The sequence below is a fragment of the Chrysochloris asiatica genome, unplaced genomic scaffold, assembly GCF_000296735.1.
Source record: "Chrysochloris asiatica unplaced genomic scaffold, ChrAsi1.0 scaffold00013, whole genome shotgun sequence".
Classification (NCBI taxonomy): Eukaryota; Metazoa; Chordata; class Mammalia; order Afrosoricida; family Chrysochloridae; genus Chrysochloris; species Chrysochloris asiatica.
The window spans coordinates 35323886-35342423 of record NW_006408531.1 but is presented as its reverse complement, the minus strand read 5'-3'; the positions used below and the strand labels follow the sequence as shown (position 1 = coordinate 35342423).

Here is an 18538-nt window from a genome sequence, read left to right as displayed (position 1 = left end):
TGACCCAAGCCATGGTATTTTCAATAACCTCATATGCATGCAAAAGCTGGACAGTGAATAAGGAAGATCGTAGAAGAATTGATGCCTTTGAGTTGAGGTGTTGGAGAAGACTACTGAAAGTGCCATGGACTGCCAAAAGAACCAATAGATCCGTTGTGGATAAGTGCAGCCAGAATGCTCCTTAGAGGCCAAGATGGCCAAACTTTGTCTTGCATACTTTGGTCATATTGTCAGAAGGGACCAGTAGCTGGAGAAGAGTATCATGTTCGGTAAGGTGGAGGGTCAGAGAAAAAGAGAAGGACCCCTAACAAGATGGAATGGCCAAGTGGCAGCATCGATGGACTTAAGCGTGCCAACAGTAGTGAGGTTGGCCCAGGATCAGGCAGTTCGTTCTGCTGTGCATAAGGTCACTGTGGGTTGGTACTCACTCGATGGCACCTAACAACATACTATATTATTATTATTTTTGAAGATCTCTATTCTGAAAATGGGAAGTTATATAAATTGCTTTTGAGATACTTTACAAACATTTGTCACTGATTAGGTAAAATAAAAATATAAGTTTTATTTCACAGGTTTATTTTACATAATAAATGGGGTAATATGTAAAAGTATAAGGCTCACTGTATAGAAGAATACTGAAATACTGTTTTAAAAAAAGGGAATACATGATAAATACCTCCATTCAAAACTGACCAAAATTTTAGTCAATTATTAAAATCAACCTGTTCCAATAACATTTTTTCATTAATATTTTTATTCCAGTCTTTCTTCGGTGGTATATGCTAATAGATAAGCAATAAAAAAAATATTTTGCCTTTACTTGTGGTTAAAAAAATAATAAAATTAGGTAACATTCAAATTACTAGAACCAGAAGTGGTGCTTATATTATGGGAGCTTGATAATGGGACACTAAAATTTCTTTCTGGGCTGTCCAATACAACCAGCAATTTAGCAAATTCCCGTGGTTATGAGTAAAAATTTTATTTTGCTGTACTAACAAGTCTGGCAGCGTAGTGGTTATGAATCGGGCTGCAAACTGCAAGGTCAGCAGTTCGAAACTACCAGCTGTTCCGCGGGAGAAAGATGAGGCTTTCTACTCCCATAAAGATTTACAGCCTCGGAAACCCTCTACAGGGTCGCTACGAGTTGGAACCGACTCCACGGCACATAACAACAACAAGTCTATGGAACTGAACTCAGTCCTATGTAGTGGAACTGGTCCAACAAAAGTTTATACAAGTAGTAGGAACAGTTCCTTATTAATAGGCACAAATGTGATCAATCATCTTTTTAGGGTGAAAATATAAAGCATTATGAATTAGAGATTATGCCAATAAAATGACTCAAAGTTATTAATATTTATGCTTCCAAAGTTTGGCATTCTCTAGCAGAAATAGGATTTTCCTACCTTGTTTGGACACAATAATTCTGCCAATTATCTTAAGTTTACTTTAAGTTTCTGTAGATACACTCAAAGATTCAAAATTACTGAGAAGAGGCTATTCAGACTTCAAAACTTACCCATTATGTACTGCAGCTCTAGGATCACTGCTGCTCTTCACTTTGATCATCAGTAACGAGAGCAGAAGATGGAACATAGCCAAACCAAAGCACAAACGGTATACAGCTTTATAGCCAACAAGAATATTACAAGGGATGACACCTTTCTCATTCTCACAAAATCCAGGAATCTAGGAATAACATAGAGTTTGTGATCTATACTTTTGTCAGCAAAAAAAAATGTACAATTATGTACAATCAATCTTGGCAGTAAAATTTGGAAAATTGGTTTGTTTCACAATAAGAAGTTAATCAAGTTAATCTCCTTTATCAGCTATGGAGAACAAGGTTAGATTTTGATGTGAGAGCAAATTGATAAATCAACCAAGGACATTCCTAACTGGCTGCTTATTTTGACCTGTGAACTTATTCTAAGTTTTAAAAACTTACATTCAATGATACACTGAATTGTACACTTGAGAAGCGAAAAAATGAAATGAATCCAAGTCTGTCATTAAGTACTAAAGAGCTCAATAATGGCTTTTTAAAGCTAATGCTACTTAATCTTATTTTTTTTGGTTGCAGTCTCTAATCTAAAAATGCTCATTTTAATCATAAATGAATCTGGTTTAACAAGTCAATAGTGGTTTTGCTTTTTAACTTGTTGTGTGCTGTGGAGTTGGTTCTGATTCATAGCGACCCTGTACAGGGTTTCCGAGACTGTAAATCTTTACAGGAGCAGAAAGCCTCATCTTTCTCCTGCAGAACAGCTGGTAGTTTCGAACTGCTGATCTTGTGGTTTGCAGCCCAATTCGTAACCACTACGCTACCAGAGCTCCTTTTTAACTCAGACTCCTCTAAAAGTCTGATTACCATTTCAGAAAGTTACACTGGAATCAAAGGGCAAAGCCTATTCTTAAATAAGTGGGAGTACTGGTCAGAACAACATATATTATTCTCATATGTATTAAAATGGATTAGTTCTTCTAGACAACATGAAAACAATCCCATATACTAAGAAATAACTTTTTTTTAAATCAAGAATTTAAATTATATACAGGCTAACGTGTTACTACTTTTTGCTATTTCCTAAAAAGTCTATGGAATCCTAGAATGGCACTGTAGGACAAGCACTCAACCACAAAGTCAGTTTGAACCACATGGTCAGCAGTTCAAACTCACCAAGCACTCCTTAGAAACCCACACAGGGTCGCTATCAGTCAGAACTGACTCGACAGCACTTAACAACAACAATAAAGTCTATAAACATTTTCTTGATCTCATTTAAATCTTACCTCCCTGGCTCAGTTTAAAGCTCATGACAACATGTACTTAACCATATGCACCTGTACCATGCACTCACTGACATCCTTAATTATTCCATTGTTTCTTATAAGTGGGCAGTTCAACACTGCCAATTTTCAACACTAAATTAATTCAACCTTCTTTATCAGTCAGGTTAAACTGGTATAGTAATGAGCAACTCTCAAATTTCAAAGTGTATCTTTTGCTCATGTTACATGTACATCATTGGTCCTTATGAATCTAGGCTAAAGGGTAAATTATTCTCAAATGTTTAGGCTGTGACAGAAAGAAAAGGAGGCCTCGCTTTGGGATAAAGCTCTGGACCACAAGGTCGGTTTGAACCACAGGGTCAGCAATTCAAATTCACCAGCTGCTCCTTGGAAACCCTATACAGGGTCACTTTGAGCTGGAACCGACTAGATGGCACTTAATAACAACATCAGTAGTCCTGGTATGGCACTGTAAGATAAGCACTGGACTGCAAGGTAGGTTTAAATTCAAACTCATCAGCTACTTCTTGGAAATCCAATACAGTCTCTACAAGTTGAAACCAACTTTACAGCATTTAACAACAACATCAGCAAGTAGAAGCTAATATGTATTGCTTGTACCCATAACTCATTGACTAGAATTAGTGACATGTCCCTAAACATCACCACAATCCTTTAAAGACCCCAGAAAACAGGCAAAAGTATTCGCTGATAAGAACTAGCTTCTACCAACCACATCTTTCATAAGCATGCTCAATTTGATGCATAAGAAAACCATGTTAACTCACCTTGTCATGCCTTTTGCTTAAACCTAGGACTTGAAGAACATTCATTGAGCATCTACCATGTTAAATACAGACATACCTCGTTTTATTGCACTCTGCTTTACTATGCTCCACAGATACTGCATTTTCACAAACTGAACATTTGCGACAATCCTATGCCAAGCAAGTCTATTGGTGCCATTTTGCCAACAGCATATGCTTACTTTGTGTCTCTGTGTTTTGGTAATTTTCACAGTTTTTCAAGCTTTTTTCATAATGTTATTGTACACTTAATATACTCAGGTGTAGTGTAAATGTAACTTTCACATGCACTGGGAATCAAAATACTCACTTAACTTGCTTTATTGCCACATTTGCTTTACTGCAATGGTCTAAACCCAAAACCACAATTATCTCCAAAGTATTCCTATATTTTCACAATCACAATAATCAGTTCCAAAACTTTTACCATTTATCACAAAGCCAAGAACAAGCAGATGATTGTGCTATTTTAATAACATTGAGGTCATCTGATATAAATATCTACTAACCCAGAAAGGAAAGTTAAAAGTTTTGTTTGCTCCTCTTCTCTCCTCTCAACCTCAAATTCTCTGTATCCAATTATTTCTTCATATTTCCTTGGAGAAAACTAATTTCTATGTACCTCTTGATTATTATACACCTCCTCTCTTACAGATCAGATCTAGTTGTCTTCTTTGATTGACTAATCTCAAAACATACTTCTATATAAAAAACAAACAAAACTCATTTTCAGACAGTACACTAGGGAGTCACCGTGATTAAAGTGCTCAGCTGCCAACTGAGAGGTCAGTGGTTCAAACCCACAGGAGAAAGATGTGCCAGTCTGCCTCAGTAAACACAGTCATAGAACTCCTATAACTTTGTCCTATATGGTTGTTTTGAGTCAGAATCTATTGACAGCAGTGGATTTGGTTTTGTCATATACTAAGGAGTTCTGGTGTGACCCTGTGTATTAATGTGCTGGACTGCAAAGTCAAACTGAACCACAAGGTCGGTGGTTCGAGCTCACTAGCCACTCTTTGGAAACTGTACACAGGGTCACTATGGGTCAGAACCAACTCAATGGCACTTAACAACAAGGAGCTCTGGTGGCACAATGATTAAGCACTCAGCTGCTAAATGAAGGTTGGAATTTCAAACTCACCCAGCAGCTTCACAGGGAAAGACTTAGAAATTTGTTCCAATAAAGATTAGTCTAGAAAACATTATGGAGCAGTTCTGTTACATGGGTTCACTATCAATCAAAAATCAACTCAATAGCACCTAACAATAATTACATGTTGTGGTGGTTAAGTGCCATCACGTCAGTTCAGAATCACAGTAACCCTGTATAGGGTTTCCAAGGAGCGGCTAGTGAGCTTGAACTGCTAACTTTGCTATACATACTGACCTTGTAGTCCTGTGCATTAACCTGCAGTACCACACGTGTTGCTGTTGTTCTTGTTATGTGCCGTGGAGTTGGTTCCGACTCCTAGCGACCTTGCACAGGGTTTCCAAGGCTGTAAGTCTTTATGGGAGCAGAAAGCCTTATCTTTCTCCAGCTGAACAGCTGGCAGTTTTGAACTACTGTCCCTGAGGTTAGCAGCCCGATTCGTAACCACTACGCTACCTGAGCTCCTTACAAACTGTCAAATTTGTTATGTCATTGTTAAAACTTTCTTCTTAAGACTCACACAATAGTACATTCTCATCTTTCTCCTTTTCTCATTGGTCTTTCAAAGGTTCCCCTTTCCTACTGCTTAAATGTGACAGTTTATCAAAGTTTTAACTCTGCTCACTCTAATTCCTGCCCTGGTTTCAGCTTTTAATTTTATAATCCCTTAGATATGAGGGAACTTCCAAAAAGTTTGTGGAACAGCAGAATTGAAAGATAATAGAATTTTCCAACAAATTTTTTGAAGTCCCCTCATAGTCTGTCTCTATCATTAATTTCTCTTCTGACTTGTTAACTTGCTAAGTGCCACTGAGTCAGTTTCAACTCACACTGGCCCTAGATAGGGTTTCCAAGATGCTGGTGAGTTTGAACTACTGACCTTGAGTTAGCATGGTTAGCAGTTCAGTGCTTATTCTACAGTACCACACCAAGGTTCTCCACAGTTTCTGCTTCCTGCCTGCAATTTAAGTAATCTAGCACTTCACATGTCAACATGTTACAAACCATATTCCATTTTTACCATCTCCTTCCATTCCTTGAAGAGGGAAAAAAAAATTAAAGCAAATTATAAAACCAAACAAACAAAATTCTTATTTTCCTTTCTAGACTAGTAGTATCAATTTCCTCACAGCTGTCTAGGATCAATCAGAACTTGGTTATTTATGATTTTATTATCAGCATCATTTAAATGTCAGACAGTTAATTTCATGTCCATTAAAACTGTTTAAAAAAAAACAACCACCACAAAATAACCATTTCAGTAGGCCCTTAGGATCTAGAATTTACCTTCTGGAGCACAGTGGCTCCATTAAGCACTAGGCTGTGAACCACAAAGTCCAAGTTTCTACCATGCCAGTCACTCTGCCCAAGAAAAAGGAGGCTTTGTGCTTCCACAATGACATAAGTCCTCAGGACCCTATACAGAGCCATTATGAGTCGGGCACTGACTTGACAGCACTTACAACATACCCTTTGGTAGGAGTCCTGGTGTGGCACTATAAGATAAAAAAGGGACTGTTACCAGCAAGATTGGTAGTTCAAACCCACCAGCCACTCCTCAGAAACCCTATACAGGGCCACTGTGTTTTGGAATCAACTTGATAGCACATAACAACAACAAACCCTTTTGGTAAAGGAGCTCTGGTACTGTAATGGGTTACAAGTTGGTCAGTAGTTCGAGTCCACCTGGCTCTGCAGGATAAAGATGAGACTTGCTGCTCTGTAAAGGTTTGCAGCCTCTGAAACCCTACACGGGAGACAGAATTGACAAACTGGCACCCCATTATATAAGGGCATCTATGAGTTGGAACCAACTCGAGAGCACACAACCACCACCACCATCACCACACCCTTTGGTATACTACTGCAACAGTCTCCACACTTCATCTACCTGACTTTTAGTCTTTCTTCCTAAAAGATTATGAGCTACTAAAATTGGGATTCCATATGCTTTCACTTCGTACATTATTCTATTCCCATTACACAAAAATCCATTTTATGCATATACATATCACAATTTCAGTTAATCATTAAGAAAAAAGACTAACCTTATTCAGTTGTTCTTCCATTCCAGGTATCAACATTACACAAGCTACACAAACTCCCACAAGCAAGAAAAGCGCATAGATCAACCTAGTCACAGTGGAGTTGTTTCCACTAGGGCAACATCGGCACAGCAAACACGGGGCACTACCACACAGGCACGGGATCTGTAAAGAACAGTATTGGTAAAAATCAGTATAGTTTAAAATGAGACAATGATAATTTAATTCTACCTGTTCACAAAACAAAAGGACTGAAATAGAAGCCCTTGCCTCTACATAAACCAAAACAAATAAAATTAGGTCAAACAAAGGGAAAAAAATTGTCAGCAGCATCCAAAAGTATGCTATGAAGAGAAAGAAAATATTCATGAGTAGCAAGCTGCTAAGCCAACTTCCAGCCTCCTTCTTTCCTAGAAATCATACTGGTAAGTAAGCCCACAACAGTCTAAGAATTTTAAAATATCAATCCCCAAGCCCCGAGAAGGAAAAGACGAGCACTGGAACTCACTGAGTGATGTATATAACAGCTAGGGAAAGTCTGGGGTAAAATTAGTTACATATACAGAGAATAAAGCAAAGATTTTGATGAAAACAAAAATCCTGCCGAAGAGTCATTGTAGATTCATTACATGGAGTCCTGGTGTGGTACTTCAGGATAATGTTGGACCGCAAGGTCGGTTTGAACCACAAGGTTGGTGGTTCAAACTCGCCAGCCAGTCCTTGGAAACCCTAGAAGTTGCTATGAGTCGGAACCAACTCAATGGCACTTGACAACAACAATAATAAAAATAAGTAGCTAATACACGTAAGTGCTTACTATGGCTTTACATATTTAATTCAATTAAATAGTAATAATAATATTGATTTCATCAAAATTATAAATATAATAAAAAGAGGAGGCGACATCATGAGTGTGTGATTGGGGGGGTGGAGGTTGAGGAGGAACAGTTAAAAGCTAAAGCTTCATCTTCTATAGTTAAGAAGATAATGTCTAAAACAAATAAAGCAAAAATAATAAAGAATACAGTTATTAAGTGCTACTGAGTTGGTTACAACTCATAGTGACCCTATATCTATGGGCCTTTTATTTAGAAATATGGAAGTAAATAAACAATGACTAAAGAAACACTGCCTCCAAAGAGTGGAAATGGAATGGTAGACTGTTTTGCATATTAACTACAAAGAACTATGTTGTTGTTGTTATATGCCTTAGAGTCAGTTCCAACCCACAGCAACCCTGTATAGGGTTTCTGAGGAGCAGCTGGTGAGCCTGAACCATCGACCTTGTGATTCAAACTGACCTTACAATTCAGCACATTAACCTATAATGCCACACCAGGACTCCACAGAGAACTTTATGCATGCATAATACTTAATGTAAAAAATTACAAGTTACACAATTAACAAGAAATGAAATATAAGGATGGGTGAATACTAATTTTTCATAGATGCTGTTGTTATTAAGTACTGTGGAGTTGGTTCCGACTCATAGTGACCCTGCACAGGGTTTCTGAGGCTATAAATCTTTAAGGGAGCAGAATGCCTCATCTTTCTCTCTTGGAACCACTGGTAGTTTCGAACTACTGACCATGAGGCTGGCAGCCCAACCTGTAACCACTATGCTACCAGAGCGCCTCATAGATATGAATCTAAAATAAAAACATCTTCAAAAACTTACTGTAATTTCCATGTTTTAAACATTTTGTTTTCCTTAAATAGAGAGCTGGATTCCTCTAACTTGGCATTCTTGACATTTTGGGTTGGATAATACCTTTTTTAAAAATTGTGGACTGTTTTGAGCATTAGTGGCAATTTGACAGTGCTGCTAGGTAAGCACTGGGGTGCTAACCACAAGGTCAGAGGTTCAAAACCACCATTCACTCCAACTGAGAATGATAAAGTTGTCTGCTCCCATTAAAGATTTAGAATCTCAGAAACCCTGTTTAGGGTTACTATGAGTCAGAATTAACTAGACGGAAACTAGTTTTGGTTTTGTCTGTGCATTGAAGGACGGTAAGCAGCATCCCTGGGCCTCTACCCATTAGATGTTAGTAGCATTCCCAACACGAAGGTGCAACAACCGAAAATGCTCCCAGACATTATACCAAATGTCCCCAGGTGGTCAAAACTGTGTCTAGTGGGGAATTACTATTATAGAATCACCACTTTAATATTGTAGAAAAACTCCCCTAATGAAAAACATTTACTTAACATTCAGCAATACTTTTTAGTTTTACCAAATTTTTCTTTTGTTAATTTCAAGAAAAATTAAATTTAATGTTCTATATAAAATACATATTTTTAGCATTCTTACAAAAGTATTTTTGTTTATTCATCCATCTATTTGTATATATGCACTGAGAGAGAAAGAATGTCACTGGTGGTGAAAAATTGTGTGACATTTTAAATTTCTCCATACTCTGCACTGCTCAACTATTCATAGCAGCTATCAATCATTTCTATAAAAAAGTCATGTATTAAAACAAAAAATCTAGCAAAGGCTGGCACAAACCAGGTACTCAGTAATCACTAGCTCTTTTCTTTTTAGCTACACTAAATAGGTTGTGAAAAGAAATGATCAGTTTTATAGGATATTATTTAATAAAAGGTCCTACAATGTTCAATAGACTCCTGTGAACCCAGGTGGAGACCTGGTTGGCCAGCAGTGTGGCAAGACCTGGGGACTCTTGGGCCCAGAGTCAGTGACATAGCCACAGAGGACTAGAGTGGAGAGTGAAGCGTCCAGCTTATAAGAAGAGAGGACATATGTATAAGAACACCCACACTTTCAGATAATATCTACTTGACCTGGCTTTAATGACTGGATGATCAGAGCTCAACTGGAAGAAAGATGGGGGAAAAAAAAAGGGTAATCCAATACAATTTGATGAACTTGACCTACACCTATGGATGCAGTAGCTCAAAATAGGGAGCAAATCTTTACAATCTTTACAGCCAAGATCATTCCCACCTGCTCCATACACAGAGTAGGTAGGGATGGGTAACTTGAACATTGGGTACCCAAAATGGGGGGGGGGGGGCCTACAAAGGCAAGAAATGACTGGTTTATAAGCTTTCAAGGGGGAACCTAGATCCAGAGGGCCTGGAGGAAGATAGTGTCTCCACTGAGTAGTGTCCTATCTGTTTGGGTGGGGCTAATGAAAGGAGATGGGGATAGGTCTCTTGTGATACAATGGTGAATAATTGTTATTAGGACTGACTGTGAGGATTGGAAATGTGAAGGTGGACGTTTTGTAGCAAAGGAGGGGAGTGATTGACTTTGCAGTCCTGGAGCAGAGGTCCCTGGAACCATCAAAGGAAAAGAGCGGAGAGTGCAGGACCCTAGCCAGAGAAGCACTGATTCCAGAGATGGAGGCAGAGACGATGACATGGAGAGATGGAGTGGCTGGGGACTCTAGACCCAGAGGGAGAGGGGCTGTGTGCTGACAACTGGGGGGCAGGATATATCCTTTGGTTGTTTGATGATGCATGCAGGGGATTGTAACCATGGCACTGAAATGATATATGATAGGATGAATGTAAAGCCAATGTTCTCACATCTAAACTATCATATAATTCAAAATAAACATTAAAATAAAAGCAGCAAGAACAGAAACATCTTCAAATTTTAAAAATGCAAACAAAAAGGAACAAAGGGAAAACAGACTGAAGTGGCTAACCAAGACTTATCCACAGACAACAGAAAAGCTTTAAATGGAAAAAAAATCAGAGTGCAGACTCTGAAGTAGCAGAGAAGCTAAGTCTGATTCATGTTTGAATACTTTGTCCATGTATCTCCATTCTCATACAGTCCAGGTGTATTTCAGTCAACTATTTTGTAAATACAAGGTGTGTTAGCAGCTTTAACAAACATTACGGAGGAAATCCCAGTTCACCCATTTTAAAAATGCAAATGCTTTTATTAAAGAGATAAAATCATTTGCTGGTTATTTATTTGGTACAACCAGAAAATAGTGGGGTGCTAAATTGGGGAAGGTTTTGATTGTCTTGGGAGCAGTTTTTATGTCCTATAAAACACAGAGTATAATTAGTGGTAATTTGGTGTCATAGTCATGCATTTGCATGTCATGAACATTTAACAAGCCACTTTTATCTCTATGCTGTTTTTTAGTAGAATGGTTTCTTAAAGAAAACTGCTCCCTCATCATGGCTCGGATTCCTGTCACCACCAAGTGCATTCCATAAAATTTCTCGTTGTGGTTGTATAGGTTTCCTAAATAATCTTGTTGTTAGTTCAGTGCTGCAGAGTCGGTTCAAATTCACAAGAGACCCTAGGTAGAGTTTCTAAGGAGCTACCGGTGGGGTTTGAACCAACCATTAACCTTGTGATTAGCAGTCCAGTGCTTATCCTACAGTGTCACACCAGGATTCCAATAACCTTGTTATATGCGATGAAAGACCAAAGATTAAAGCATTCAGTGTGTGAGATATTAAGTTGTGAATTAGTGGGGTTCAGGATGAGTCCTGATGAGGCGCTGTAGGATAAGCACTTGATCACAAGGTTGGTCTGAATCACAAGTTCAAACTCACCAGCTGCTCCTTGGAAACCCTCTACACAGTCGCTTTGGGTTCAAACAACTCAAGAGCACTTGACAACAACAATGATGTAACACTTATAAAATTTGCCTCCAAATTTAAGGGTGCAATGCTACTGAAATTTAGGAAAGACCCTTAAAAGCAATCAATAAAATAACCAATTATAGAAAAAAATCAATTCTACTCACAAACAATTCTTTGTAATTGGGATAGGGAAAAGCATGTAAGTACATAAAAACTGCTCTCAATATAGTTACAAGGAAAAGGTGGCAGGTTCACAGGTGTTTAAAGTAACCATCAACCAAAAAGAGAGAGCCATGAATGAATCATTATCAACAGTGTCCTGGCTCGTGGATAATGATTAATCTAATTGTGAAATTCTTTAATGGTGAAAAAGTAAAATGAAAAGTTACACATCATTTTTGTTTTGTCTTTTATATTTTTTTATACTTCAAAAATAATTTTTGGAGTCCTGGTATTGTGCTATAAAATAAGAATTGGACTGTTAACTGAAAGATTGGTAGTTCACACCCACCCGCTCCTTCCTGGAAATTAATTCTATAGAGTCGTTATGGGTCACAAACAACACAACAACAAAAATAATTTTATAGATTAGGACAAAAGCTTTCAACCCAACAACTGTTAGGTGCTGCCGTAGAGCTTGAAATCTGAAGGCTTTATGCCTGTGAACTCCAGCCTAGCACACACAGTTCATTCGTCTTCTGCCTAGATTTAAGTGTTAGTTGTTGTTAAGTGCTGTCAGGTTGGTTCCAACCCATAGCAGCCCTGTATAGGGTTTCTGAGGGGTGGCTGGAAAACCTGAACCACCAACCTTGAGGTTCAAACCGACTTTGCAGTCCTCTGACAACTGAACTGCTGGGAGTGAAAAACAGATTATATTTTAAAATGGGTTGGGGGTCACTTCCCTTACAGGAATATTCCTAAACACATCCCATAATGTTGTGATGGCATACCCAAAGAGCCTCAGAAGCTGTAAGCTTTCCAATCAGCAATAGTCTTCTGCTTTTGGCATATATGATAAATGGCTGCTGACAGTCAGTCATGGTTGTAGAAGGAGATTCCTTTATTCTTAGTGCCCTATAAAAGGTCACCACCTAGAGAATGAACTTTGGAAACTCCTCTTCGTCTTGTGTTTACTCTTGGTTAAAGAGTGTGTGTAATATTTGTATTTTTGAAAATGGGATCTTTTTTCTCCCCTCTATCTGTGAGGTCGAGTCAGCTCCAAATCCTAGTAGCCCAATGCACAACATAATGACACTGCCAGGTCTTACACAAGTCTCACAACTGACTTTGTTTGAACCCATTACAGCAGCTACTGTGTCAACCTATATCGTTGGGGGCCTTCGTAGTATTCTGAATGCCTCCCAACCTATGGAGCTCATCTTCTGGCACTGTATCAGACAATGTTTCACTGCTATGCCTACAGTTTTCAGGGACTAAGGCCTTAAAAGTGGATCATGTATTCTTTCTTCCTGTTCTTGGAGTCCTAGTGTGGCAATATAAGATAAGCACTGGATGACAAGGTTGATTTGAACTTCAAGGCAGATGGTTCAAACCCATTAGCTGTTCCTCAGAAACCTTATACAGGGTCGCTATGAGTTGGAACCAACTCTACGGTACTTAACAACAACAAAGTCTGTTCTCAGTCCGGAAGCTCCCCTGAAATCCGTGCAGTATGGGTGACCCTGATGGTATCTGAAATACCAGTGGCGTATCTTTCAACATTATACTAACACTCAAGTCATTGCAGTGCCACAGTACAACCAACTGGCAGTTGGTTATGTGGGGAGGAGTCAACAATAGCTAGGCCTATCCCATGACCAAGAAAACCAGCGACAATTGAAGATCAAAATGGCAGCAACTGCTCACGGATAGTTAGAAGGCTGAAAGAGATAGGAAAAGGATTAAGGGAAATTGTAAACACTGGGAGGAAGTTAGAGGAATGCTCTATTACATTGTAGGAACTTCAATCAAGGTTAACAAACATGAATTCAATGGAAAACCAATTTGCTTTACAACTATAATCCTATTCACAATAAAAGCTTTTTTTTTTTTTTTTAAATAACACAAGTTTTTGTTGTTGTTATTTTTCAAATTCTGGCTAAACTGACCTAGTTTAATGATCTGATTACTACTTCTGAAAATGTGAATATTTTTTTTAAATCCACCAAAGCCTCTAAGTAAAACACATACTGATGGCTAAGAAACTGATTTGTACTCGTATATCAAAAGACTAAATTTTCTTCCCTCCTGTTATCTAACTGCACTAAAAGTTTTTTTAAATCCTGGAAAATAGAAGACAAAATAACAAGAAGAGAAACAGAAACAGATGAACCAAACTTTCAACTCAATTCCTAGAGCAGCCACGATGATTTAGAGCAGCCACATGTAACCTTGGCCTCCTAGCTTTTCTATCTGCCAGAGGCCTCTGAGGCACCTCTGGGGGGTTCACGCTGCCAACCTTTCTGTGAATAGCTCAGCTTGTTTAACAGTTTATACCACCCTCAGAATCCTAATAAACATACAAATATTATAAAATAATAAATGTCATAAGGTTATCATTTTCTAATATACTCTGAAACTAACAATGACAGAAAAAAAAAAAGCAGTAGCAAAGGTACCACCAACCTTCTTCTAGTTGATAAAAGTGGTGATCTAGGCTGTACAAATTTTAGTAGGAATTATCACTTTTCCATGGAGTTCACTAAAGCTATTTTCTTTCTCATTTAAAAAACAAATATTCATTAAAAGAAAATCCTTAAGCATTTTTAATCTTACCATAATTGTCCTTGAGGCTAAATAAATAAATAAATAAAAGTTGCTCATCACTGATCTGAAGACAGATAATAAAATGGAAAATATATATACCTCACCATAAATCTCTACGACATAGAAAGAAGTACAGAGTACTCACTTGGTAAGTGGACAAAACCTTCACATTAAAAATCTAATTACTCATTTTCCAGAAAAATTAATGAAAACAATCTTATGACAACCATTCATTTTGTACTTTCACATTACACAAATGATGCCACTTGTAAAAATAGTCAATTACTAATAATCTATTCTTCATACTTGTTCCACTCAAGTAGATACACAAATATTTTATAAGATGAAATCAGGTTTCCATGCCCAGCTACAAGAAAAAAATATATCAAGAAAATTGCCCGGGATTGGTGTAAGAACCTACACCTATTGTTTTAACGCATTATTTGTTTTATTAAATGTTAACATTTATAGTTCAAGCCATGGATTCCTGGTGTGGTGCTGCAGGATAATGCACTAGATTACAAGGTCAGTTTGAACAACAAGGTCAGTGGTTCAAAGCCACTAGCCGCTCCTTGGAAATCCTATACAGGGTTGCTATGAATCAGAACTTACTCAATGGCACTTAACAATAATAACATAGTTCAAGCTATATCAAAATATTTTTGGTATGTTATGTAAAATAACCAGTTTGTTGTTTTAAGATATATAATGGACTTGGGAAATCTGAAGAAGCAATTGTTAGATGTTGTAGAAATCAGATTAAATCTTATTTGAATTCAAATAGCAAACTTCAATTTACAAATCTCTACTGACTTCCTGGTGTAATGCTGTGGGTTAATGCCCCAGACTGCAAAGCCGTTTGAACTGCAAGGTAGGTGGTTCAAGCTCACCAGCTGCTCCTCGGACACCCTATACAGGGTCGCTATGGGTCAGAATTGACTAGATGGCACTCCACAACAACAGCAACTGACTTTATGGGGTCCTGGTGGTGTAGCTGAATAAGAATTGGGCTGCTGACAGCAAGGTCAGTAGTTCAAACCCAGCAGAGACTGCAAGATGAGGCTGTCTACTCCTGTAAAGATTTACAGTCTCAGAAATCCTGAGGAGCAGTTCTACCCTGTCCTATGCGGTTGTTAAGTGCTTTCGAGTCGGTTCCGGATAGGGTTTCCAAGGAGTGGCTGGTGGTTTGAACCTCCGACCTGTAGGTTTATACTACAGTGTCACACCAGGAGTTCCACCGTGTCCTAGATGGTCAGTCGCTGTAAGTCGGAATCTACCCAAAGGCAATGGATTTATGTTTGTTTTATTACAAAGTGGAGGAGTGGTTACCTTAAATAAACTGGTCTATTTCTGCCACTTGAATCAAGAAAGCTTGCCACTATAATGAAAAATCACTTCGCTTTAACAACTCTATTTAATCAGTATGCATTAAGTCTGACGTTACATAAGCATGTTTCATGAAAAAACATACAAAATTTTTAAAACCACAGAATTGATCACCTTTTCATGGTACATAAATTATTCCTTGAGAAGTACAGTAATTCTTACATACCATTAAAGCAGAAAACTTATGTCACAGAGCTAGGATTATACATTTCAAAACTATTATTACTACATTGATATGTCTGCCAGGCTGTTGCAAATAAAGAATTCATAAATTGATGTCGAGACTGCTGGCACTTAACTGTTCTCTGCAAAAGAGAACAAAGAGGCCGACAAGGGCTCAGGGATGAGAGTGCTGCAGCCTGAGCCGATGAAAAAGGTGACAAGGAGACGGGCTAGGTGACAAGGAGACGGGCTACCCAAAGAAGGAAGGCCACAAGACCTCTGTATAGATGGCCTAGTCAAGACACAGAAAAAACAACAAACCAGGGCCTAAAAGAAAGGGGAGCGCCTTTCACGGAGAAGGGGCTGCCTGCTCTCTTCTTCACCTCTTCCATCGAGGTCATCTTCCCATACCCACTGCACCTCATGGCCAATTTTTCTCAAGTCCCAGAGCCCCGAAGCCGATTCCGAGTGACCAGGTGAGATAAAAAGAAAATGGGGGTAAAAAGCACTCCTTGTTGGGTGAGGTCTGAGCCGGGTCTCGCTCAATCCTTCTTGAATCCCGTTCTTTTCCTCCATTCAAGCTAGCTTTCTGGACGCTGCAAAAAGGAACCTTACCCAGCTCGCCATGGAGCACAGGCCCAGGACGCTCCCCATCTCCACGACGTCGTAAGAACTGCGGAACCAGACAAGATGGAGACAACTCCTTTCTAGCCTTTCGAGGCTTATTTACTATTCGCGAGCCACTTCCGGCTCAAAATTATCCCCGCCCTTCACGGGCGCGTCACTTCCTTCGAGGTTGGGGTGGAGTGGGGTGTGGTAAGCGTCAGTAACGCTGTCATGCTGCGATTACTGCACGGCGTCCAGGACCAGTTAGTCTTGGTGGGTCTATGGTTTCCAAGGCGGCCGCTGGCCCAAAACATCTGGCCACTGAAGCGCTGGCCATAGCTTGTCAAGTTAGGGAAACGATATCAGCAAAACCCACCTTTACTTGCCGTATGCTTGAATATAAGCACAGAGAACCGAGGTGGCGCTGTAAAATGATCACTGGATTGCTAACTGCGCTAACCGCAAGGTGGGCTGTTAAGCCCTCCATCCACCCACCCAGGCCCACCCACGCCCACCCAATTTCGGAAATTCTACACAGGGTCGCTGGAGTCTTGATGTGGCTCTGTGGGTTAATGTGCTGGATTGCAAGGACGGTTTGAACCTCAAGATCGGCGGTTTAAGCTCACCAGCTGCTCCTTGGAAACCCTATACAGGGTCGCTATGAGTCGAAATTTAATCCATGGCACACAACAACAGTTGTTTGGTGTTTTATCCCTCCCATCAGAGGAATCTCTGTCTGCTCTTTGGAGATTGCTTGCTTTATCTCCTTGTTCGTCCACCTACTTTCCCCACCTGCTTCCCATGTTTCCCCATTTGCATCCATTTTCCCATTTACATTCGCAGCTAACCTGCATCTCACTGCCTGGGACAAATTTTGTTGGGATATTTCTATTCTTGTGGGTGTTTTCAATTATTTGTTGTCACTTTGAACTGGAGTAGATGGGTGTTTTAATTTTTGTCGTATGGTTGCGCAGTGGTTACGAATTGGGCTGCGAACCTTAAGGTCTGCAGTTCGAAACTACCAGCCGCTTTGCGGGAGAAAGATGAGGCTTTCTGCTCCCGTAAAGATTTACAGCCTTGTAAACCCTGTACAGGGTCGCTGTGGGTCGGAACCGACTTGACGGCACATAACAACAACAACAACAAGATGTTAAATGGACTCCTGGTGTGGCCCTGTAGGTTAAGTACTGGACTGCAAATCACAAGGTCTGAAGTTCAAACCCACCAGCTGCTCCTTGGAATCCTTATACAGGGTTACTATGAGTCTCTACAGGAGCTCTGGTAGCGTAGTGGTTACGAATCGGGCTGTTAACCTCAAAGTTGGCAGTTCGAAACTACCAGCGGTTCCGCGGAAGAAAGATGAGGCAGAAGTTCTGCTCCCGTAAAGATTTACAGCCTTGTAAACCCTGTACAGGGTCACTATGAGTCGGAACCGTCTCCACTGTACTCAACAACAGCATGAGTCTCTAAGACACTTAACAACAAGATGTTAAATGTTTGTCCATTCAAGAATATGTAAGTAGTTAGATGAGAACACATGGAAATTTTTTAAATTACTGATTTTACGGAAAGTTAAACCAACCCATGGCTATCAAGTGGATTCCAATTCATAGTGACCCTATACAACAGAGTAGACTACTCCTTAGGGTTTCCTAGGCTGTAACTCTTTATGGGGAAGGAGCTCTGCTAGTGTAGTGCTTACGAATCGGGCTGCGAACCTCAGGGTCTACAGTTCGAAACTACCAGTCGCTCCGTGGGAGAAAGATGCGTTCTGCTCCCATAAAGATTTACAGCCTCAGAAACCCTGTGCAGGGTCTCTGTGGGAACCGACTCCAGGGTACTTAACAACAACTCTTTATGGGGAGCAAAAAGCCTTATTATTCGGCTGCAAAGTGCTCACACAACCCCCAATCTTCCGTGTTAGCAGCCAAACTTTTAACCCATTGTCCCCAGAGCTCCTTTACTGAATGTCAAGGTATTTAAAACGCTTGCATTTAGGTGCTAATGGACACCTGCAAGACATGTATTCATAGAAAATTTCAGTTTTATTTTGTTTTAATAGTGGTCCCTGAAAATACAATGGGAGAATAATTCGGTACACAATAACTTTTTCATTGACTTAAATTGGCATTGCTATAATTACTAGTAAGAAAACACCTCATCAAAATCTCTGAAGACTGACTAGGTGGAGGTGGGGTGTCCCCTAAAATATGTGTCGGTGTGACTGGGTCAAC

The 18538-nt window shown here is 39.4% G+C and overlaps 1 protein-coding gene across 1 annotated transcript in view; it reads right to left on the bottom strand.

Annotated features, from left to right (window-relative positions):
* SERINC1 (serine incorporator 1) overlaps nt 1–16494 on the bottom strand; it is a 29176-nt gene extending 12682 nt beyond the window's left edge. The window contains exons 1-3 of the mRNA XM_006834698.1: nt 16314–16494; nt 6807–6968; nt 1526–1695 (exon numbers count right to left, since the gene is read on the bottom strand). Coding sequence (XP_006834761.1) covers nt 1526–1695; nt 6807–6968; nt 16314–16352 — 371 coding nt within the window. The 5' untranslated portion in view covers nt 16353–16494. The remainder of the gene's footprint in view (nt 1–1525; nt 1696–6806; nt 6969–16313) is intronic.
* Between the last annotated feature and the right edge of the window lie 2044 nt (nt 16495–18538).